The 26,459-nt window shown below is 37.7% G+C and overlaps 1 protein-coding gene across 1 annotated transcript in view; it reads left to right on the top strand.

Annotated features, from left to right (window-relative positions):
* NFATC2 (nuclear factor of activated T cells 2) overlaps nucleotides 1–26,459 on the top strand; it is a 108,043-nt gene that overhangs the window by 33,452 nt on the left and 48,132 nt on the right. The window contains exons 4-5 of the mRNA XM_015814368.1: nucleotides 12,057–12,259; nucleotides 13,489–13,661. Of these exons, the coding sequence (XP_015669854.1) occupies nucleotides 12,057–12,259; nucleotides 13,489–13,661 (376 nt within the window). The remainder of the gene's footprint in view (nucleotides 1–12,056; nucleotides 12,260–13,488; nucleotides 13,662–26,459) is intronic.

Below are 26,459 nucleotides of genomic sequence, written 5' to 3'. Positions count from 1 at the left end.
CAGAAATTACAGTTTCTCTGATACATACATTACACTGTTTTATTGCAGAAGAGTATTCTCCCACGCTGGTTTATGGTTTATACATGGAAAATTAGGACAATCTAGGCATGTCACGTCTGATGTAGAAATCACTATAGGGCAACAACAGATGAAGTGTTAGGGCTTGGCATGAAAAAAACAAATCCTTTCTCTATACAATAGTACATGCAAAAAACAGCAATAGGACACAACACCAAACATCACAATAGTTGAATAAATTTTTTACTGATAAATAGGTCAGTGCCAAGTGGTACAAGAGTAGCTATAATCAAACTTGAAAATATTGTAAAATATCAGGTCTGAATTACAAATTACTTTATGGAGTAAAGGGGCAGAACTTTTCCTCTTACTGTCACACCTGCCCGGACTTCGTCTTCTAGGATGGAAAGACCCTCGACTCCATTTGTGCAAAAGGCATACTTTTACTAAAGCCTCATGGTTACTGAACAGCAAAAGCCAGAACTAAAGTTTTGCGTGAGAAGATTCCCCAGTTAAATTTCCCTTTTTCGTTCCCCCTCCCTGTTATCTCCCCATTGTCCAGTTACATTTGAAGGAGTTATTTTGGTTACAGTCCCTTCAATGGCAGGCTGGATGGAGAGCCCTTACATTCCATTCCCAGGACCCTGGCCTTGGGATGGTGAGCCAGTGTCTTGGGACGATGAGTGGTTTCTGTTTTCCCTTTGCATAGTTCCCTTCCCCCCCACACACAATAGTCTATGGCAGGCTGGCATGTAGTGAAGCAAGGCCAGAGATCAGGATGGCAATTCTGACACTTACTTACTGCAGCATTAGGAGCTATAACAATTGGATTGTCAAAATTGTTGACAAAATTAGAATTGGTCACCCTCACAACATTCAGTTTACCAAAAAAAAAAAAGGTAATCTTTACATGGAAACACATAGACTGGGTATATATAAAAAGTCAGGCTCCATAGAGCAATCACAATATGCTTTATTAATTAATTTTCTTTCAGAGAAAATGTTACTGTACTTAGGAATGTTCAGAAGTTATACATCAAGTGAGTAAGAATGTGTTTAGAAGAACAGGGCAACCAATTCAAACTTTTAATGTAATTTATACAATAAATTGTCAATGAGGCCTAACTTTATCTGTGGAGCTTCATTTTTGCTATACCCTGTATATAAGATAAGATAAGATATTACAGTGCATTTGGGCAATTTTAGAATAAAACTTGAATTGACCCTAAAGGCATTGATTTTTTTATATTATTATTATTATTATTATTATTATTATTATTATTATTATTATTATTATTATTATTATTATTATTATTATTATTACTACTACTACTACTATTACTACTACTATTACTATTACTATTACTATTACTATTACTATTATCCACTGGCAGTTGTGACTTGAAATTCTTAGGCATTTCTGGGTTTTTTGCACCAGGGGGGAAAATTCTCTTTCAAGAGTGTTCTTATCTTCTTGTGCACAGCAGGAAAAGGGAAAAGGTTGGAGGAAGTTAGTTTTCATTTGGTTTGTATTTGCCTTTAATTAAGAGTAGGCAGCAGGGACTCTGTTTTCCTATTTATTTTTTTTTAAGTTGACAAATGCATTTCTGAATCACCACACTGTTTCTGAAAAAGCTGACAGCAGACACACATGCTCTTTATTGGTTGCTAAAATTGCTTCCCGTAAGATTATAAAAGGTTTCACCAGGAATTAATTTAAAACTACACAATCAAATCATTTTAGAAATAGAAATAGAAATATTGTCATTTTTTTACTGTGGGCACAATGGCACACATTAAAAATGAAATTTTGCCTGCCAGTGTCTGTTTGTGGGATTTTCAATTGGATGCTGGTGGAAACTTTTGTTCCTTCCCCTATTTGAAAAAGAGGCACTTTTAATTAAAAGGAAAAAAAACAACAACAAAGGGAAGGTGTCTCTCTTTAAAATCAAAATGACAGATTCCATTTTTCTGTTCTGATTTCCAAGAATACAGGTAGCAGTCCATCAGCATTCCTAGAAAGTAAAAACAGAGCCATGGATTCTTAATTGCAAAACTCTGGCAAAAGAAAGCAAATAGTTACAGGCGCCTTTAGCAATCTTAAATCACTGGACCACCAGTTGAACACCATCAGCATTGACAAAGTTTTTCAGAGATGAAAATGATCCTGGACTTCATTAAGATATTCGAGCTGGAGGTTGACATCACCATCAGTTAATTGCAAAAGGCAATTTACTCATAACAGCTTACATCCTGCAACGATACCTTTAACACCATCAAACATCAACATCTGCCTATCCCAGGTCCTTGGGAAGGACTTGACAGGTAGATAAAAATGCCAATCCAGTGTAAACATCTGGTTGACTCTGCAACAAATCAATAATAATAAATAGAAATGGAACATTTAGATTTTTATCGTCTTACGCTTCTTTGAGATAGGGCGAGCTGGTAAATGAAATGTAATCATGCATATATTCTAATTTCTGCAATAAAAGTCTCCCTTGTTTTCAGAATTATTTATTTATCTGCCTGAGTAGCTAGCATTTCCTTGGGTCAGAGACCAAGTCTGGCACTGTTAATATTCCAGTAGTAGGCAAAAGAAAAGAGTCCATTTCTACAAAAAGAAAGAAATAAAACCCCAAAATAGAATATGGAAAGGTACACATCATGTCTGGCTAGTCTTTCCCTTTTTGGTAAATGTGACTCAAATGCATTGGTTTTTCTCCAGTCTACTCTATATATACACTTTTGGGGGAGGATTGTTTTGAATTGCTCACCTAATATGAGAGACAAGATCCTCTTCAGCATCCCTATTTATCGTTCTTGTTTCTTTTCTTTTTCCTTTTCCATTAATTCTTGATATGAATCCTTTATATTCCTAGAAGCAAAAAATAAAGGACAAAAACTTGGCCTTTAACAAAAATAGTTTGTCTTTTTCCAAGGTTAATCTCATGTCTCAGTCTATTTTACAGCCTGTCTGTTTCTTAAATTTGTACTAACTGAATCTTAACCTGCATAACCCTTTCAGATTAGCAAAGATTGAGCAGGTGCTGTCACTTATCTGATCCTGCTATCTAGAAAAGCAAGCAAAGTCTTCTATCTATTTGCAACTGAAAAACCTTAATTAGCTTTGCCAATGTTTGTAATTTGCAGAGAAGTATTTAAATTCACTATTTATTTCTGTAAACTCTACATAAGGATAACATACAAACAAAGAGGAATACAAACAATCAAACAGCAATCATAATCTGAAGTATCTATGGAGATTCTCAGTCATCCAGGTCATGGTTGTCCCAAAGGAGCTTTTTCAGGAGGCAACTGGACTTTCTTGTTTTTCTTTGAAGATGTTTCACTTCTCGACGTTTCTTCAGCTCCCACTAGATGGTGGGGAATGGAAGGATTTATATTCCAATGAAGACAGCTGGTCATTTGCATTCTTTTAGAGAGTCGTTGAAGCTATTTGGAGGTCTACCTGTGTCCTCAGGATAACCTGAGTAGTGCAAATGTATGTGGAGCCATGACCTGGATGACTGAGAATCTCCATAGACATTTAGCTATTCACTTTGAGATGAACCCCCTTCAAATGGTGAGGAAGTATGAACGGATTTCCAGAAAACATTGCAGACTACATGAACCATTTGCGCTTCAGTTTGAGATGCAGACAACACAGACTCATCCCCAACAGTCTGCGCCTGTCTTCAACAGTGAAGGGACACAGGGCAGAAAACATCCTGCAGCCAAGAAGGCTCCACACACATTTGCACTAGTCAAAGTTAATGGGGAAGCCAGATTCACTTAACAACCGTGTTACTAATTTAACAACTGCAAAGATTCAATTAACAGCTGTGGCAAGAAAGGTTGTAAAATGGGGTAAAGCTCACTTAACAAATGTCTCAATTAGCAACATAAATTTGGGGCTCAATTCTGATCATAAGTTGAGGACTACCTGTGTTAAACATCAGCATATATTACAAAAAAAAAGTTGGCAAAATGGGACAAAAGACAGATAATAGTAGGAAGGAGGAGAAAGCCAGATAGAGAGGTATAGAGAGGGAAGAGGACTTAAAAACAACTGTCTGTCCGTCTACATACCTACCTACCTACCTACCTGTCTGTCTGTTTGTCTGTCTGTCTACCTACCTTTCTTTCTTTCTTTCTTTCTTTCTTTCTTTCTTTCTTTCTTTCTTTCTTTCTTTCTTTCTTTCTATCTCCATTCATCCATCAGCCCACTCATCTACCTACCTATCTACCTACTTATCTCACTCAAAAGTTACAGAGCCTTTTTCAGAGCTAGTCGAAATACAGATATATTTCATTTCATTGCACTTTGTAGATACTACATTTTTTTTACAAGAACCTCCACCTAAAAAACCTTGCTGGAGTTTCAAACGATGATTAGTAATTTTTAGCAATGAAATATTTTTAAATCACGGTATATACATTGATTTTAGACATCATGTTATTGCACACTGAATAGACTATTGTATAATGTAAACATAATTTTTGTATGCACCGGGAAGCAAAAAGATTCCTCTGACTTGCATTATTGTAATATTCACCTTGTTGTGGTGGTCTAGAACCAAACCTTCAATATCTCTGAGGCATGCTTATAAGTCTGTGAGTAATTAATTTTGAAAGTCCCAAAGATGAAGATTACTTTCAAACAGACAGGAAAGATTTAAGAAGAGAGTGGACAACCATTTGTCTGAAATGGTATAGGGTTTCCTGCCTGAGCAGGGGGTTGGACTAGAAGACCTCAAAGGTCCCTTCCAACTCTATAATTGTTATTGTTATTAATACTTGCCTAGGTTTTCAGAAATTTTTGAGCCATTTGTTGCAAAAATCCAGTCCTGATTTAAATGTTTGCTTTCCTTCTCCCCTCCTTCAAATTTTGTTTCAGCAAAAACAAACTCTTGCTATCTTGGCAAATGGCATCACTTGGCTGATCTCAAAAAAGCTAAGGTAGATGGCACTTAGGTGGTACTTTGATGAAAGACTACGAGAACATTCCAAAGTGTAACCTAGAATAAGAAGTCCAAAAGCCCTCAAAGAGAGCAGTGCCCAACCACAATAACAAATTTGGAAGGGACCCTGGAGGTCTTCTAGTCCATCCCCCCCTGCTCAAGTGGGAGCCCTTACACCATCCCAGACAAATGGATGCCCTTCTTTTTAAAAGCCTCCAGTATTGCAGCACCCACAACTTCTGAAGGCAAGCCATTCTACTGATTAATTGTTCTACTGTCAGGAAATTTCCACTTGTTCCCAAGAAAAATATAAGGATACTTCCGTTTGTTAGGTAACAGTCAAGATCAATTCATGGTATTCTTCTCAAAACCTTGTAGCTTTTTATTTTTTATTTCAGGATTGCTTTAAAGCATCACCATTCAACCGTGCACAACTGTCCTTAGGTAATCTTTAATGTTGTGTACTGCTTTGAGAATCAACTATGTAATCTGAAAATAATGATTTTGGGGAATATCTATTACATCGAGATCTTAAAGTCGTCATTTTGTTCTCTCTCCCTTGAGGAGGATCCAGGGCTGGTTGTTCCCTCAAATAGATGCTCCCAGGGATCCTCTTTGCACAAAGCGTAGGAGGGTTTTTAGTAGGAATGACTTATGTATTTTTTTTAATCATTCAGAATTAAAAGACCATTTTACATACTTTATAAAAACCTTGGTCCAGGACAAGCCAAAGAGATTTTATGAATCATAAACCACAAACTCTTATGCTGGTTTAATGATGAAATCCACATTTTTATGGATGAGTCCATTTCTGTTAGCACTTGTATAGAACTGTATACCAAGTTAATGAAGTTATTTGCACAAATAAAGCTTGCAGATTTGTTCCCTTTTCTTTCTTAAATTCATACAAAGGATATGAAAGAATTGGGGGGGGGGCTTTTGAATATTTGATGCTAGATTTGTGAAAGCAAAATGGGTTCAAAGACTGTGTGTCTTGTGGGTTCTTCTTCATTAAGCAGACTGGAACCCAGCCAGGCAATCTAGAAGTTGCATGTGGTCTTTTTCTGGGAAGGGGGGTAGGTAGTGATGGTGGTGGTGGATTAATCTAGGCAGAGATACCTCCTGCTGACTGTTAAAATAGAGAACAAAGAAAAAGAAACTTAAAAATAAACCCCTATAGATGCTATTAGCTTAATGTTTCTGTTCTCTGATCTCCTGGCCCTGCTTGCTTTGTACAGTTTAATCAAGATTTTTTTTTTCAAATATGTGGACCAAGTAATTGAAAACAAATTTACCGTGTCTTTAGACCATCAAGTTCCCTTTCAGCTAGATGGTTGGCTATGCGGTAGATTTGTCTGCTTTCAATTTTCAGTGATGTGAGAAATATAGAATGGCTTGATTTGTAATTGTGAGTGTTAATAATGAAAGAGATATTCTCTGGTCTGGAGTCTGCACAGGAATTCTGGCTCTGTTATGCTTCATGTAATGAATCCAATTCAAAAGCTGCTGTTATTCTTTACTGAACATTTTTATGCTCAGCTCACTTTTTAAATAAACCAAAGGCTCCTTTTACTTCCTCCAAACATACGCCGCATACAGGATACATAAATATTTGCATAGAGAAAGATTGCCATGAACATTTTAAAAACTTGTTTGTTTAAATACATATTTCATTTGATAAAGTTTTGTTTCGGCCTGTCACCATCAGTGTCAAAACAGTAGAAAACAGTTTATAATCCAAACATGTATTTTATGAAGTGCTCTGCTTCATTTGGGGGGATTTGGGATGTATGGTGTCAATTTTTTATTTCTGATGGTAGGTAGTCATTTGATGAAAAACTGAAAATCCAAAAGATTTGGGGATCTTTTTGTTGTTTTGCTATGGCAGTTGCATCCTGGAGTTCCTTAAGTCAAGCTGTTAATAGTCTTTTGGCAAATTAGGAAGTTTGAAACTACAGGCCATTTCCAACTCAAAATCTATAATATATTGTTTGTAAACCTTCATTTTGGCTCATGTGACTTTAGGCAATGCCACAGTATGGCTGTTACTGCTAATGTGCCTTGAAAGAGTTTTCAGAGAGTTTAAAGGGAAAAAAGTATTTCGAGATAGATAGAAAATATATCAAAAGGCAGTCCCTATGTTTTAACTCCCTCAGAGCTAAGAATGTCTCCATTCTTGGTCAGACAATGTCAGGTTTTGTATGGCTTCTGTACTTCCAAGGCTAGGAGGTGGCTTTCTGACATTTGATGTCTCTGCTAGCATATCATTTGCCCCCTTCCCACACACTTCTATCATTCAGATCTTTGTTGAAAGGCTTTTTAAGAAATTTTGAGGGAGGCAATTAGAAGATTAATAACATCAGCAAGAGGTGGGACTGAATGAGCTATTCTGAATTCCTTAGAGAAGGAGACGTTAAATGTGATTTACACTACCTTAAGCATACAGTTATCCAGGTAGATCAAAGATATGTATATATTTATTAGGACTATGTAAATCATTCCATGGAGGTACTTTGCTTGCATCCACTTCTGAAGTAGCCACAACTGCTCAGAAGCTTGGTGTGGCTGTTTTGAGGTCCTCCTGTGATCTTCTGGGAATAGCTATGCATGCACAAGAAACATCACTGCCCGACTGCAGGCCTAGAAATCTTGGGACAGTCTCTACACAACTATTATAAGCTTTCAAAAAGTTGTAGCTGTTTTGTAGCTTTAAGAATAAATTTCCACTCTGCTTTCCCAGGATCATAGCTTCATATTAAGGAAAGGTTAAACTTCTTCCTAATGTTCTGTTGTTTTGTTTGTCTGTTTGTGTAGGTTTGGCTTTTTGTTTGTCACAACGGCTTTTAAGGTTGCACATCTTGCAAATTCACTCAACCTGAAAGTGACATTTTAAATAAGAGACCCCACTCCTAGACAACCTCAGCTTCTCCCAAAGGGGATTGTACTTTTCCTGTACTGGGATTGTACTTGGAGAGAGACAATATTTAGGTCCATAATGATGTACCTTTTTCTGTGATTGACCTGTGCTTCCTCTTCCTCTGTTTCTGAGCTTCACGCAAAGGATGGGTGCGAGCATTTCCTGCCATTTCTCAAAACCTGGGAGAGACAGGAAGCACAAGTTACTTGTGCATCCTCTCAAACCTTTTCTACAGAACATGCAAATTGTGACTGTATTTCATAGTAGATCTACAGCAAAAGTTGTTGCACTCAAGTAAAAAATGTCACAGCAGCTCTATGTAACCTTGATTTACAAGGCTGGCTTCAAATTTGAAATCTTAGAAGAAGGTCTCCTGTCAGTCTGTTCTGTGCTGTCAAACCAACATGGTGTACTGAAAAGCAGGAGGGAGAGGTTGTTGAATAAAGCAGTTGGGTTTGTCAACAAGAGCAGCTGCACACACTATTGCAGAGTAATGTCATATCAGGGACTTTGTGGAAAGGTGGCTTCTGCTGATCAAGATCAAGGCCAAGGGAGAGAGAAAGCAATCATTTTGGAATCTGTCAGGATACCAGGGGTATCAATCTGCCAGCCCGTGGGCTGGACGCATCACGCAGAAGCCGCACCCACCCCATTGCCGGCAATGGCAAAACAGTGCCAATACGTTGCACAATGTCACGTGACGTTGCGAGTTTGACATGTCTGCACTAGACTTTACTGAGCATTGAGATCCAAATAGTTAGCCAGAGGTGTTGCATACTAAAGGTAAAACTAAAGGTTTTCTCTTTCAAGTCATGTCTGACTCTAGGGGCAGTGCTCATCTCTATTTCTTAGTTGAGGGGGCCAGCATTGTCTGAAGACACATCCACGGTCATGTGTCCAGCATGACTACATATACGCCAAGACACATGGAACGCTGTTAGCATCCCACCGAAGTGTTACATATTTACCTACTTGCAGTGGCGTAGCGTGGGTTGTCAGCACCTGGGGCAAGTAATTTGCGCCCCCCTCCACAGTGGGCGGCGTCGGCGACCCGGCGGATCGGATCGGATTCGCACAGCCAGCACTGCAGAGAGAGTGAGTGAGCCAGGCAGGGGCAGAGAGCTGCAAGTGCGAGCGCGCCCCCCCAGATGTTGCGCCCGGTGCGGCCAGCCCCCCCTGCACCCCCCACGCTACGCCTCTGCCTACTTGCATTTGCATGCTTACGAACTTTTAGGTGGGCAGGACCTGGGACAAGTAATGGGAGCTCACCTCATCATGCAGCACTCGGATCTTGAATCCAGGCTGTCAGCTTTCCAACTGACAAGCTCAGCATCTCTAGCTGCTGAGCTATTGCACCTATTATTGTTGGACAAACATGTGCATCAGCCTTTAGTATGGAGTTGCATTTGTTTGTATGTGTGGTTTTGAATGGAGCCTGTCTCAGAAAGCACAAGGTATATTCCTTGCTGGGTCTCCATAACTTGACATTGAAATTGAACACATTACCTAAATTTTGAAATATATACTGTCGGGTGCTAGACACATGCATCGCTACTCTGAGTCTGTTTTTGAATTCTCTGGAAGGGAAAAAACAAGATGAAAAACTGTGATTGAATGGGGTGTTTGGTGGCTTGATTTGTGACTAGGTTTTGGAACTGTAATGCTATGTTCAATTCCTTTTTACTGCACTTTTATTTTCTCGCGTTATAAGCTGCAACTACTTTTTCTATGCACAAATTTTATTTACATATTTACTTTATTTACTAATATAAACATCTCTTCTCTGGACATAGATATGGTGTATGTGTGTATTGTATTTATATACTGTACACCCTCATGATAAATTACACACCCACACGCACATTTCCTTGGATTTGATCTAATCATAATTACAGATTATTTCTTTAACTACTAGATTATTTCCAGCTATTGAAAAGCAGGAAATGCTCTGTAAACTGGAAATGTAAACTACCAAAAACTTTGGCTAAGCATTCAGTTGATGCCTTACCATTTGAAATTAAGCCTTCAGAGTAAGCTTTGAAGTTTTTCCTTGCATTATAAGAAAGATTCTAGACGTCCTGTCTTGGAAGGGGTTTGCTGTTGTTATCATTTTGTCAGAGAGGAAAAAGGAGCAACGATTTTCCTCAGAAAAACAATCGAGAGATTCAATTTTTCAGGTGACAACCCAGCACTTGTTTATGAGAATTCAACTTCTGCTTCATATAGTGCCTCTTTCCAATGTCTTTGGGCAGTGATATTTGGGGATATTTTAATTCTGATTTAAGGCTTGTAAATACTGGGTCTGCTCATGGAATGGGATAACTCGCTGCGGTGAACTCACTGCAGGACAATCCACGTAGGATAACTTAACGCAATAAATATTATATGCCACTATTTCTTTGGCATTATTTCCATTGACAAAAATGGAAATAATGTTGAAGAAACAGTGGTGGATAACATTTATTGTGTTGAGTTATCCCACTTGGATTGTTCCTTGGCGAGTTGGCCGTGGTAAGTAGTCCCAAGGTGAGTTGGCCGCGGCAAGATGACTGTGCTGGATTGGCCATAGCAAGATGGCTGTGGCAAGTTGCCCTAGACTCCTCTACTCACTATTTTGAGAGAATATGTCCTCCGATACAACTTTTATCTCATCCTTAGCCAACTGAGGAGGCAGCTTGTGTACATTACTTCAGCAGTTGAGTTTTAAGGTATTTTTCATTTTCTCTTGATTCAAGTTTTGTCATTTGTATATTTTGTGATGCCTCACTGATGACGTGGGTGATGGTGCAGTCTGGCACTGCATCTGCTTTCATTTGGCTATTTCCCCATGCTGACCTCTTCTCTCTGGTCACTGGATAGTGCCTTCAGTGACCATTTTGGCTTGGGCTACAGGAGAGATAGGCCTTTTGTAGGGGCCTTACACAGGATCCCTACATATAACATTAAGAATTTCATTTTTAATGTGTGCCATTGTGTTCACAGAAAAAAAAGAGAATAAAGGTGATCTTTATATATAGGTTTTCTCAGACTTGGCAACTTTAAGATGTGTGCATTTCCAGAATTCTCCAGCATGGAGTAATATTATTCTGAAACACTATTAACACATGTTAGTGATCAGCCTGTTTTATATGATTTTTTTTATTTTGCATCTTATTGTATATGTCTTTATTCAAATTGTATTTTAGTGTATTTTACTTTAATCTACCCTGAGAGCTTCAGCTACTGGGTGGTTTTAAAGTATAAATTTAAAAAATTGCTTTTCTGCTGACTTGAATACTGGAGGCATGCTCAATAATGTGGTTGTGACAAAGAGCCCATAATGAAGACTGGAAAGGCTAATCAAGATCTATAATGATTATGGTCTGACTGATTTTGGCTTTGATTTTAGATGAGCAAAATGTCTTTGATTAATGAACTGTAGCCATTAACTGACTAATTATTGCAATCCTAGCTTTTCTCTCTCTCTCTCTCTCAATTTCACTGATGCTTTCACTTTTACCAGTGCTTAGGCACTTATGTTTAATAGTTTTAATAATTCTGTGTACATGCAGGGTTTTTTTTTATCATAATAGGGAAGTTACAGCTACTTTCCTTTTCCATTTGACACAATGGCTTTGACACATTTAGTGCAGAGGTGTCTAAGTGAGCTTAGACACATAATTTTTTTGAAAGACATTTTAAAAATGGTTGATGGTTTTGTACAGTTCAATAAGTTACATTCCAATTATGAAAACTGTGAAGATTCTAAGAGCAAACATTTTACCAAGTAAAATAAGATTGGAAACTTCAAAACAGCTCCTATTAGAACTATCACATATCTCATTTTTGGAAAATAATAATCGGGAATAATCATATTTCAGTCTTGCAAAATAAAGCCACAAGAGATAATAACATTATTACGCAGTATTCTTCATTAGTTAATTTATCCATGTTCTTTTCTTGCAAAACTATTTTAGCCTGAAGGAAAGGAAATGAAATATCTTTCTTAAGTTATAAAAAAAATGCCTGTTTATCTTGAGGTGATCTTCACTTACCACAGGGAATAAGATGAGCAATTATAAGCTTTTTGTGTTCTTTATCTGACACTGCTAAAATATTTCAATTCTTGCTGTATTTGTCGTTGAGATAATTGTGTAAATGGTTTGTTCTCTTGCCAGCTTCATGGTTATATGGACCACAAGCCCTTGGGCCTTCAGATCTTCATTGGAACAGCAGATGAGAGGATTCTTAAGCCACATGCTTTTTACCAAGTCCATCGCATCACAGGGAAAACAGTCACTACCACCAGCTTTGAGAAAATAATTGGCAACACCAAGGTGCTGGAAATCCCTCTGGAGCCAAAAAACAACATGAAAGCAATGTAAGGTTCTATATTAGAAAATGTAAGATAGCAACAAAGGAGAACTTAACATTATTAATGTAAAAGATGTCTGTATTTAATTTGCAGAGAAAACTCTCAAGTGTAAACCCACTTTGCTTTACCATGGCATATGCTGTAGTTCAGTAGTAGAATACTTCAAGTGAGTGCAGAAGGGGTCCTCTTCAATCCCTTAACAGAGGTTACACATTAGGAGAAAGATTGTTTTCTACTGGAGATCTTGTTAGCAGAATAGACACATAATTCACCAGTCTTGAAAAATCTGTCAATTTTCCTGGAAACTCCTATTTCTCAAGGTCCATAACTGAAGAGTCTTTATAGTGCAAACCCCTGATCATTAGATGCTCTGATTTCTGCACCAGGAGAACGTTCTGATTTGCCAGTTCTTGGGAAAAGAGGATCTTTCAATTAATCAGTCTCTTCCCAACATAAATTATCATTTGAATTGACTTTTTTCCCTCATAGATTTTGAACTGAGATGAGCATAAAATGCTCTGGAGTCTAGTATCTATACTGAGCATTCACATTTGGATGGATGGATGGAAGCAGTATGGCTATAGTAATGCTACTTGCTCAAGTTGTTACGAATGTGGAGAATATAGCTCAGGGTTGAACTGTAGATTCTTGATTGTCTAGGAAAAGAAATGTCTATAGTAAGAAAACTAAGTTCAGATAATATCAAGAGTCCAGTGAATCATTGTTCCAGGTGGGACAATGACATTGTTAAGAAAGATATTGTCAGATGCTTAAGACTGAAAAATCACTGAAATATATTCCATAGAATAATGGAGAGTTGTAGATTTAGGAATGTTTGTATCAGCCAGCACTATTGGAGTGGTCCATTAGTATCATCTGATTTCCAGATTAGGACTACATAAAGTATTTCATGAATAAGCCATCTGGAATTACTTGCATTTCCTTCTTTGGAACCATTGTTTGACTGACATGGTTGTAAGTTAACAGAGGTAAGATGAAATTCATAGTCTTGCAGAGGTACAATGGTCCATTTTCCTTCAGGGAAAATAAAAAAAATCAGCCAGCCCCTTGATGAAATTCCATAAAAAAGCCAAGCCAAATCTGTAGTCATAATCAGAGAAACAAAAAGAGACATTAATTTCAGGTGTGGGGAGTGGTTAGCTTGCAAATGTAGTTGGGGTAAAAGTACTGGTGTCACTGGACAAGAATTATTCAGTTATTTGTTTGTTTCATAGCATTGACTGTGCAGGAATTCTCAAGCTGAGGAATGCAGACATTGAATTACGGAAAGGAGAAACAGATATTGGCCGAAAGAACACCCGTGTGCGATTGGTGTTCCGCGTGCACATCCCTGAATCCAGTGGCCGGATAGTTTCTTTGCAAGTTGCATCCAATCCCATTGAATGCTGTAAGTCATAATTTTCTAGTAACTTTATTATTTTCAGTAATATTGTATCTGAAGCCCATAATTTTACCGCAGAAGTCCCCAACCCCCGGGCCGTGGCCCAGCACCGGTTTACAGTCTGCCGGGAACCAGTCTGCGCAAGCCCTATCTGAACCCCCATCCATGCACACACGGGATTCAAGGCAGCACTTGAACCCACACACCTCTGGTCCTCAGAAAAACCACCCTCCACAGAACCAGTTCCTGGTGTCTAAAAGGTTGGGGGCTGCTGTTTTACAGGACTGAAATACAGGGAGTCCAGGGTTAAGAACATCTGACTTAAGGACAACACCTAGATACAAATCGTCTACCTATTATTAAAAATGGCAGATTGCTTTCTTCTTTCTCGAGCCAATGAAGCATTGAAGCCATACAATGTTTTCAGGAATTGCTAAAAATCATGGAAAACAGGCTGTATGTTAAAAACGCAGTTTCACTGGTTCATGAAAGCTTTGCATGGCTTCAGCACTTTGTCCATTTGAGGAGGGAGAATACCATCTGCCATTTGTTGTAACAGGCAGCCCGTTACAGGTGCAGATAGTCCTTGACTTACGACCATGACTGACCCCCAAATTTTTATTGCTCAGTGAGACAGTCGCTAAGTGAAGTTTGATTTTACAACCTTTCTTGCCACGGCGGTTACATGAATCACTGCAGTTGTTAAGTTAGCTAACATGGTTGTTAAGTGGCTGTGTCTTCCCCATTGACTTTGCTTGTCAGAAATTTGCAAAAGGTGATCACATGAGCCCAGGATATTGCAACCGTTATACATGCCAGTGGCCAAGCATCCGAATTTTGGCTATGTGACCATGGGAATGCTTCAATAGTCGTAACTGTGAAAAAAAAGTCATAAGTTCACTTTTTTCAGTGCCATTGTAACTTTGAACGGTCACTAAATGAACTGTTGTAAGTCAAGGACTACTTGTACAAGTTCTGAGTTAAATACAAAGTTGGGTTAAAGACAGAGTTAGGGAACATAATTTGTTCTTAATTCAGGGACTGCCTATAAAACTGGAAAACATGCTAACCTCTTGCCAAAGGCAAACACCACCCTCTTTACTTCCTGTCATTTAATCCTTAATTAATCAATGTAAGGGCTTGGCCTTTGATCCTGTGCTACGCATACTTATTTATCTGGGACTGTCTTATGACTTGAAGATAAACTTCATATCGCACCATTAACAGAGAGATGTTGCAAACTCATTGACATATAAAAGAATGCCCAAGTGTATCAGCATTCTTCCAAAACAGATGGCTCGGTATGATTTTGTGCGCATGTCTCTAAGATTGCCTGATACTAAAAAATGGGAGTTTTCTAATTCTCACTGTGAAATGCATCTTATAATTCCACGTAGCATTCCAAAAGACTTTGGGATAAGCCACAATTCAAGAGGAAAAAAAAGGGGGTGGGAGTTGGGAAGAGGGATTTCCATTAAACATATAGTATCTAAACAATACAGGAAGTCTATTGTACTCTCCCGTCATGTTTTCCATGGGGAGAATATCCTTGGCTTTCTTGCAGGCGAACCTCTTCTTAAATATTCCAGTTTATCTTCCCTTGAGGTAGGAGGATGATACAAACATTTACAGGTCCTCGCCCTTCAATGAGTCGAGACCTGTGGTGCAGCCTCCATTCTAGCACCTCAAAGGAGGCTTAGTCATTTTTGGAGAACTTACCCTCATGACTATTTTTTCTCATCCTGTAGTGTTTTTTTGTTAGTAACTTGAGTTTTCTCAGTGGTTTGGGGATTTCATAGTTATAACGTATCATTTTTACATCTTTTGTTGTATGACTCATATTAGTGTGCAAAGCCTTGTTGTAATAATAAACTGCCTAAGAAAGGAGGCTTTGAAAGACCTACTCTGTGGTTTTTGATCACAGCAAAATGCTTTCCCTAAGACACATTTGTATTGGAGTTGCATCCTTCTAAAATGATGTTAGGTTTGCAATTGAAGCATCTGGAAAAGTTTTATTATCAATTATTGGGGTTTGCTTTCTTGGATGAGGACAAAGTCCATATACTTTTGTGTTCTTTTTCTGTTGCATCCTGATAAGTTGATCTTCAAGCGTGTTGATGGCAATGTGTTACTGCTTATGGTTTGCATATAGTATCAAAGTTGGGTTGCCTCTTTCCATGCAGGGTTTCTGCCTGTTGATTGTAAGTTGTGTGAAAAATTTAACCATTTAACACGCACATACAACATAGACCCTAATTTACAACCTTGGATCATTTGGACAATTCATTGACTAAGCATTCCCTAAAGTACACATGGTTTAATATTCTCAGTATGCATCTTGGTGCTTTGACTGACATTCTTTTTTAAAAATTATTTATGTTTTTTAAGAATTTTACATAAAGTAAAAGACAAGCCTAAGGAAAAGAAAGAAGAAAGGTTATAAAATATGACTTCTGACCTTCTCATCAGCAGATAATTACAACCTTAAAAATCCCTCCTCTAAAATGTTATACACATCACTTCAGCCTTTCACTTAATCCAAATTTAAAATTGTTCACAAATTTGCACATTTTCTCCTTACATTTATGTATTGATGATGTTTCTTAGTTAACAGCATTGTTGTGAGTGGATTTAATAAACAGCAAGCTTGCTAGAGACAAGTAGCAGACCCTATTAAAACTATCAATTCTCATAGTTCATGAATGGGGATGGGGAGTCATGTGAGCATGATTGTAAGGTCAAGAGGACATTATCCCTTGAACCAAAAAAGAGATAGAGCTCTCCAATTTCCCACCAGTAAAGGTTTATACCTTTACAAACAGGGATTCTCATTACTAGCAAATCACTCGGATTGGAGTTGTCAATCCCTAGAGAAAGCTCACTGAAATAGCAGTGTTAGTCAGCTCATCAGTTGCTCCCAGTAAATGTAGTCCCTTGAGTTGGTGGTTGCTAGCCATAAGGCATCTAAAAGCTCCAAGGAGATCAACAGCTGCAGAGAAATAGGAACCAATTTGAGTAGAAATGTCGTATTCCTCATCATGAGTCTTGAGGGATGTGCTCCTTCATAATTGAAAGGGTGAGGATTGTAAAAGTGTGGTGATTATAAAGTAGTGTACTAAGAAGTTGCAGCATGTGGGAAGTAAAAAGGTAAACACTCTCTTGATCTGAGATTAACTCATAGCAATTACATGAAAATATCCATGTTCACTTCATAGTCTCAGTATGGAATCTGTTCACTCCTGCCATGTTCTGTGAGCTTTTTTCAACTTCCCATTCTAGTCCAAAGCCTTGGTCTATCAATCAGGTTTTATCCCAATTAGATTTTGCTTAGCATTTTGTTTTTAAATCAGAGGGTGTTGCTTTAAGTCAGATGATGCAGATCTACCTGCGGCTGGATATTTGTGATGAATTATGTTTCCAAAGGAATTTTTTGTGTGTAGTTTTTCAGAGCAATCTGGTGGCAATATTGAGGGAAAGAAAATAAGTCACTAATCATTTTCCTTGAATAGCTGAAAGATAAAATACAATGTTTGAACAAGATGGAAATACTGGCATGCTCAATGATTTGTAGAGAGTAAAGATGACCCTTGATGAAAAGGGAGAAGATCAGTTACCAAAGCAACAAAAAGGGAAACATTGCTTGAGTCGAACAATGAGGGAGGATTACAAAAACATCTCAGACACCCCTAAGCAAGTCTTTAGTCTGAAAGCCTGGAAAGCTGCTCTCAATTAGGGTAAATCAAAACTGCCTAATTTCTACTGAGGACCACACCTGAATCTTTGAATGACATGTTGGGAACACAGCATCTGGTAACCTCAGTGGAAAGGGAATGGTGCATTTAATAACCCTGCGGTCTGAACTAGCAGGACTTTTAGATCTTATCTTTCCTTCTGCAGATATTCGGTACTATAAATATTATCAGAGCAAAGTTATCCCCCCTTTTTTTAATTCCTCTCTCAAGATTTACGGGATTAATGTTGACATTTCTCTATTTATTTTCAAAGGCATTTCTTAGTTTGGATGAAATTGGATTAAATCACTTCTTTTGAAACAACTTCCTTGGTAGTTTCCCTGTTTAATTTCTCTCCCCCCCCCTTCTCCAAGTTTCCCATAAAATTGAGATAGCCTGCATTTATGATATGTGGTACATTTGCAAGGGCAGTGGAAATAATGTTTTCATCTTGGCAAACCTTCTGCGGCTTTCTGCAACAAAGAAAGCCAACTGGGAGATTGGCAACAGAAGGTCTAGTGAAAGAGCAACAACGAACTATTCTGAAGATTCTCAGGAGATTCAGCAGCCTGCTGTTTTCAGGCGGGGCATTATGAGGGCTGTCCATTTTCAGTAACTTTGCTCAAAATCAATAACCAGCCTTCCTTCCTTCCTTCCTTCCTTCCTCCCTCCCTCCCTCCCTCCCTCCCTCCCTCCTTCCCTCCCTTCCTCCCTCCCTTCCATTACATTCATGTTACATACATGTTACTTGAATAACTCTTCCATTAAGCCTCTCTCTCAAGCAAACTTAGGTGCCTTGTTTACTATGAATTATGAAAATCAATAGTATAGATACAAATGGAATTATTTTCCATAAATGAATGTTGTTTGCATAGGAGGAAAATTATTATAGCAGGAACAGAAATACATTGTTATTCTAGGGAAAAATATGGAGAGGTGAGCAAAGTGCAGAAATTTAATAATACAACTCCTTTGACATCTATTTGCAATACATATTTGCATAATAAATGTTTTTTATTCACATGATATTGGTGGTAAGTGAAAAACGTTTTAAAAATTGGTAGTCTGGTTTTCTAATAACTCAGAAATAAAAGGACATCTTGATTAAATAATCAACTCTTTTCCCAAAATCATTTATATTTTTTCTACAGTGTGCTTTTCTAATTTTGTGAACTAAAATATTGTTTTTAAATTAAAGAAATTAATCTGAGTTCATATAAGTTCAGCTCCATACAGGTGGTCCTCGACTTACAACCAATTCATTTACTAATCATCCAAAGTTAACAGTGGCACTGAAAAAAGTGACTTACAACTGTTCATCATAGTTACGATTGTCACAGCACCCCCAAGGTCATATAATCAAAATTTGGACACTTGATAACAGGCATATACCATGTTTCCCTGAAAACAAGACCCAACCGAAAAATAAGCCCTAGCATGATATGTTTCAGGATGCTCGTAGTATAAGCCCTACCCCCAAAATAAGCCCCAGTTAAGATCGTCAGCCAGACAGATGCATTTAGTACCATATTTCCCCCAAAATAAGACCTAACCAGAAAATAAGCCTTAATGCGTCTTTTGGAGCACAAATTAATATAAGGCTCGGTCTTATTTTCGGGGGGAAATGGTATTTATGATGGTTGCAGTGTCCTGGGGTCCTGGCTACTTTCCTGGTCAGCTTATATGGCAAACAAATTCAATGGGGAAACCAGATTTGCTTAATGACCGCATGGTTCACTTAACAACTGCAGTGATTCACTTAACAACCATGGCAAAAATGGTTATAAAATTGAGTGTGACTCACTTAACAACTGCCATGCTGAGCAATGGAAATTCTGGTCTCAACTGTGTTCATAAGTCAAGGACTCCGTATCTTCTACAGGAGCTCTAAATGCCTTGGAGCTTTTGTTGGCCTACGAGTTCCTAACTCTTTGAGTTCGCACTTTAAACACAGTAGGAAGGAAAAATCTGATAGAGATTGCAAAGTTATCTTGAGCTTATCCTAGAGCGATTACCACCATGGGAGCCATAGCTCCTATTCAGTGTGCTGTGCATGAGCCACAGCCAACAACAACTGTCACACCTATTGTTGCAATTTCTGCTTGAAATATGAAACCATCTAGTTTTGCTTATTCTGGTGCTTTTTATGCTTGCCTGCAATTCTCGGAGTTAAAGCCATAAGTTGTGGAAAATGGCAGGTTGTAAAAAGTTGAGTAATTGCCTTTGAATAATTAGTGGTGCAGGTTGAGAGTGGGAAGGGGGAGAAATAGCACAGGAAGAAGGCCTGTTGCTTCCATATTGTAGATTTCGTGTAAGCATCTAGTTAACTATTGCTGGATACAGAATTGTAAGTTTTTTGGATGTTGTCCTGATACAGCAGGGATCTTCTTATTAGGAAACCTAGCTAGATCCTAGTTTTAATTTCTGATGTATCAGCAAACATTACTTTTAAAATTACAATCCCTTCTCCTTTTACCTCTCCTGCATTTGGATTAGAAGACATGCCTTCTAATCTAAGATAAGCAGAGAAATAGAAGCCAGAATCCACTTTGGAGTCTGTTTTATATAGTACTGTTATTCTGTAAGAATGGCACTTCTATCCCCACTTTCAATAGTTGGAGTAGGTGCTGACTTTGGTAGTGCTGCTACATAGCCAGTGTGACTCATTCAAACAAATAGAGGCAGGTGTGGACAAATAAGGACCACTTCATTGAAGCACTATCGATTCAATGAGTCTCATGACTGATTTATAATCCTGTTCCTCCCCTAATAGTTGAATCGTCTAATGAAGAGAAGGCTTGGGGGAGACATGATAGCAGTCTTCTAATACTTCAAGGGCTGTCAATACTTCAGTATTTGAAGGGCTGTCACAGGCAAGAGGAAATAAGGAGGAATTTGATGACAATGAGAATGATTAATCAATAGGACAGCTTGGCACCCAAAGATCTGTGGTGGGACAACTGTTATTTGCCATCTGAAATTCAGTTAGTGTTTGTCCTTCCCCAATGGGGGGGAAAAAGACTAAGAAAAAAAACAGGATGGCCCAAACTCTTGCTTTTCTCTCTGGGTTTTTTTTCCCAAAAGAAAAAAAAATGCCCTGCAGCATTGGATTCTCCATAGACATTGCATTTCCTAAATTGACCGTATAAATTTGCAATATTTCATAATCACTAGCTCAGTCAAGAAGTGTTACATAAAAGCAGCAGTATTTGAGAAAAATCTTACACTGCTTTGAGCTGTTTGGGAAGGTGAATGTTGCAGGGAAAAGAAAGAAGGATGAGAACACTTAGTACCACACATACCTTTTCAAAATTAGGTAAAACCATCATTGCTTCGAAACAGACTTGCAAATTTTATGTTCAAACATTTTGATTAAACAACTGGATTTAAATGTGCTAGAACAGATATCTGCTCTTCAAAACAGGGAATGAAAGAATCCATTCTATTTATACTGATCTGCTTATATCTCATCTAATTTTAACTATTCTCTAGAAATGATAAGCCATCCATCCAGCCTATGATTAATTCATTGTTTTTAGACTATAAAAATGAGAGAAAAGTTAGCAGTACATGATAATGGTGAATGCTTCATTAGCAGAAACTGTCTTGCTGTTGCTATTGAAAATAAACAGCCCAACTAGATACACTCAGTGGTATTATGCACAGAGCTCTTAAATTGTAATAGCTGTATGAAGTGCCAGCCCCTGAGGGGAAGAGAAGGAACAATGTGAAGTTGTAAGTCTACATTTTACTGTTTCCTAAGCCTAGGAATTTACCAAGGATCAAGACAGCTAACTACCTTGAACCAGTCTATACCAATATAATTATCACATATAACCCCTTTTCAAATATACATTGGTCTGATCTAGTCTTCTCAAACCTGCCCTACAATTTTGGGGAGGGGGATTGGTTAGACATTAGTATTCCAGGCTAATTCTGCCCACAGCCAGGAGTTCGATCCTGACCAACTCAAGGTTGACCCAGACTTCCAGCTTTCCAAGGTCGGTAAAATGAAGACCAGATTGCTGGGGCCAATATGCTGATTCTGTAAACCACTTAGAGAGTGCTGTAAAGTAGTGTGAAGCGGTATATAAGCCTAGGTGCTATTGCTATTACAACAAAATCATTGTCCACCCAGCTTGGCAGTGACTATTCTTGCTGGTTGAATGTGGCAATTTCAGGCCAACACATTTGGAAGACACCAAATTCGGAAATATTGGAAGAGATTAATATACCATCAGGCCTCCTGTGTTCCTACTATTTGTTTTTATTTTTCTGGTTTATAGAATATTAGGTTTAAAAAAAAGTTCACCTGGATGACTGCATTCCCAAATCAAAAGCATAAACAAGTTAGTTTCCTCACAATAATGTTTAACAGATCAGATGATTTCAAAGAAATATTTACACACATATAGATCTGCAATACAGGTTTGAAACATTGCCTGCTATATTGGAGTCAGGCACCCCTGGAAAAACAGAATATCAACCAAGAGACTAATAAATCTTGTAAGCATTAGTAATGATTAGCCTCACATTGAACTGATTTTATCAACAAAGAACAGAGATTTATATCATCATCCAGGTATGTAACCTGAACACTGAGAAAACACTCCTCGGTGGGATGGTAAGCAAGCAGAAACTCATCCACTTTGTCTAAGAAACATTTATTATGCTTGGTTAGATTGAGGGAAATAAAAGGAGGAGAGGAAAATGAATAGCTGAATGGAGATCAGAAACCATATTTACTCACTCCATCACCAGGAGTCAAACCTATCTAGATATCTTACTCTTTCTTTGCTTCAGCCCCTTCTTCCTTCTCTTCAAGACTTTTATTACTATTACTATTACTATTACTATTACTTAACTATCCACTTAACTACAGAGTTGTCCAATCTGTGTTATTATTTTGAACTGTGTTGTTACTCATAGTTCTTCAGCCATTTCTCCAATATGCACTCATTTTGTTTGTATATTTATTGCATTTTCTAATTAGTATCAGAGAAGCAAAGCGCACATAATATAATATAATCTCTTTGCCAATCGATATAATCAGGAAAGACAAACTGTAATTCTCCAGATGTTGCTGAACTACAACTTTCAATATTCTCTACCATTGACTGGGATTTGTTGTTAAGCTTCAGAGTGCCACTGTTGCTTACCCTTGATATACAGTGTTTAGCTAGATCCTACAATGAGTGCATGATGTGGGAGAAAATTGCTGCACACAGAGCCACAAAAATATACTGTATCGGGCTATCCATTCTTTCTCTTAACACTTCCTTTCCTTCCACTTTTTGCCCTATTTTTAGATCCTCTTTTCTGTTTTGCAAGAAGGAAACTGCAGAAAATGAGCAGTGACTTGTTACCAGGGTCTTAAGCTGCTGCTGTCTTATGGAAAATGTTTGGAATTAGGCTGAAGGTGGTGGCCATGGGCCATGGGAGTATTTATGTCCTTGCTTAACCCTGATCTAAGGCAAATCTCTGTGTTCCTAATAGTTTATTATTTTCTAATAAAGTTCAGCTTTTAACAAATTTCAAAAGATGTTCTTTATATAAGAGTGGGTCAGCTACTAGGAATGCAAATAAATTAAAATTATATTAAATCAAATTTCATTTTGTTCTGCCCTTACAGTACTTACTTCTTTCTCCTGTCTTTATCTACTCTGCTATATTTTTATATCTCCAAAATACTGAGTTTAGGTATATGTAGCGTGCTGGTATGGCTGTTCATGTGCCAGAGCATAGATTATTTGGAGTAAATCATGGTAATTTTTTTCCCCTCCTGTGAGTTGGAAGCTAGTGAAAGTTTGCTCTCTCCTGATTCGTAGGGACAATTATGATTCATATAAGGCGTTTCTCTTTGCATTGGCAGTGTAGAAAAGAATAAATAAATTTGTTGTCCAAAATGCGGTTAGGTATAACAGAGCCAACAGGTCCTTTTTCATGATTTTATTATTAGTATGTTTTATGCATTACAGACGTTTAAAACTGGCTTTTAATATTTTCATTTCTGTTTATATATTGCACGTTGTTTGCTTTCCCTGCTGAGTCAGGGCTGATGGGCACAACAAATTAGTGACATTGGCTGACCAAGGAATTGCATCAGTCCATCCTCAGTCTTGCTGAGTACTGAATACTGAATACTGACCTACATGCAGAGCATAAATCAATGGTTCTCAACCTTTTCTTCACCACGGACCCCCTTTAGGTACCTTTTATGGCTACGGATCATGGCCACAGACCCCCAAGACGTAACTCAAGATTTAAATCATAACATTTCTTCAAGCCTTTGTGGAACCCCTGTGATGACATTGCGGCCCCCAGGGTGGAGAACCACTGGCATAAATAATGACTTGATATAAAGGAATTTTTCTTTTATTTGATGGATCAAATATCTGCTTCTTTTCTAAAGATATTGGTCCCTCTCCATGACATAAGCATCTATTGCTTTGGTTTTCCTAAGAGTAGCACCTCTGAGAGATCTGCACTTTAAAAATTGACCATAAATCAATGATAGAATATATATTTGACTACAGGAATTTCCAGGTTCAGTTCTTAGTATCTCCACTGAAACAAACTTCAAGTAGAACGGAGCTTGTCTGAATATATGGAAAGCCATCCAAAACTTCCAGATGTGGCTTAACTCTTAGGATCCTTCAGATACTATGGCCATTGCAAAAAATTCTGAAAGTCTACACATCTGGAAGTTACAAAGGTTGGGAAATATTGAATAAGACCAATTATCTAATTTGGTCAAAACAACATCATTTTACTGATAAGACTTCTGAGAATACCTGGTATGTTGTCATAAGGCTGCTTTCTTTTATCTTGTGAATATTCTTATAGTTTAAAAGCCATAAGAATATTCTGATTTAGTTTATTAAACTTAATATATTTTAATAATTTTCTTGGTATGCCATACGTACACACACATACACACACAAGGTATGCATTTATTTGTAGACTTTTGTTCATTATAAGAGTATAGGATCATTTTAATCAAACAACATGCATTTGAATACACATAGACATTGGATCAACCAGTTTTTAAAGTTGGAAATTAATTTAAAATAGTTTTAAAAGCCTAGGGGGAAAGTCATTTGCCTAATTCTGAAAAGATAACAATAAAGTCATCTAGCAAGTCTTGTAGAAGGAATTCCACAGTAACAAATGTTCTTTCTCCAGTCATCACCCACCCAATATCTGTCAGAAGGCACACAAAGAAAAGCACTTGTAGGTTGATTGGCAGGTTGGCTTCTTTCAACAAGAGTGAGATTTATTATCAATTAATTATTGCAGCTTACTCTTGTAATTCTACATTTTTCTAATGTGCTTTGAGGAAAGGATTTCCCCCTTCAAGGGAAACTATGACTACACCATCCCTGTCTAGCCTGAGCAAGTAAAAGATACCTCACTGAAATATTTCCCACAACAAGATAGTTGTATCTCTGTAGCAAACCTGAATCTAAGAATAAGAATATTTGCAAGTTGAGAATCTTATTTTGGACCCTAAACAAAGTGAATACATTTTCTGAAAACCAGAGGTAGTTAAACTGAATACAGAAAGACTTGTAAAAGATAGAATATAGAATAATAGATTTGGAAGGGACCTTGGAGGTCTTCTAGTCCAACTTCCTGCTTAAGCACGAGACCCTATACCATATCGGACAAATGGTTGTCCAGTCTCTTAATGGTCTTTGAAGACACTTGATTTCTGCTGACCATAAGTCCCTGCTTTGCCATTTACACTTCTTTTAGGTATCTTTTTTTTATTAGTAAGCTAAATAAAACTTTATTAATACCTTAGTACAGGCATCCTCAACCCCTGGTCCGTAGACCGGTACCAGTCCACGACATGCCAGCAAGCGGTCCACACAAACAAGCAACAAACATGCAGGCAGCACACAAAACCATGCCCCCTCCGATCCACGGAAAAACCTCTCTCCACGTAACCAGACCCTGCTGCCCAAAAGCTTGGGGACCTCTGCCTTAGTAGAATGAAAGAATACGTGCATTACTGTGATTACAATATCTGTTTCTTTACTTGAAACCTTGATCATGGGGTAGCTCTATTAGTGGAACTAGACTGAACTTTTCTCCAGAACTTTCTAAACTCAGAATTAGCTCTATAAAAATATTCTCAAGATGGCATTTAAACTTCTGAATATTGAGGCTGGATTTATTTAATTTGTTTTAGATATCATTTAACCTTACATTTTCAGAACCATAAATCTTCTGTTTAGTGGTAAATCCAATTATGAACTCATCAGGACTGTGACTGTTTACAAAGAGTGATTAATCATACATACCATGTGGAAGAAATAAGCAACTTCTGTGAAAGTAATCTCAGCATAAACTACTGGCAGCTTTGTGGGCCAGCTGTGTGGATAATAAAGAATGAAGCACCCTGGGTTAAAGAGAGAAGAAGAAACATGCCCCACATTGACAAATTTACTGTGATCACTTCTGAACTATAATTTGAGGTTAATTTTTAATCATCCAGGGAATGGGTGCAGTCCACTGAATATTAATAGATGTTCTGCTAGTTCTCTGAAATGTAATATATATGCATTTGGTAATAGAAGTGTACTGAGTTTCATTATGCAATAAACCTTTGTTCCAAATTTAAGTTTGGGAATCTTTTTGTGATTGTACAAGTTAAGTTTGATAGACTCACAGCAAAAAAAAATTCAGGAAGAAATCGAAAGACCTGATGTCATCCCGATCTGTTGACCAACTTATGTTAACAGAGTCAAAATACTTACACTATATATGATGGTTGTCCAATATAACTGGAGATCATCAGACTGCATCACAGTACACACAACCAACAAAAGACCTCTTCTCCCAGTGTAAACTTGCTGGCTGTACCTAAAGGGGTAGCAGCACTGGGCAAAAAACCCCAGTCTGAGATATTAAGAAAGATGGCCCTGTTGTCAAAAGATAGTTCTGATCTAACTGAATTCTGCTGTTATTTTATGTTTTATATATTCAAGCTTTAATATCAGCTTTTAGGTTAGATATGGAAGTCATTCAAAACATAAAACCAGTTTCTTTCTGTGTCAGTTTTTTA

This window comes from Protobothrops mucrosquamatus, unplaced genomic scaffold, assembly GCF_001527695.2.
Source record: "Protobothrops mucrosquamatus isolate PMUCROS unplaced genomic scaffold, P.Mucros_1.0 scaffold244, whole genome shotgun sequence".
In the NCBI taxonomy this organism is placed as follows: domain Eukaryota; kingdom Metazoa; phylum Chordata; class Lepidosauria; order Squamata; family Viperidae; genus Protobothrops; species Protobothrops mucrosquamatus.
This window is presented reverse-complemented; position numbering and strand designations above follow the sequence as displayed.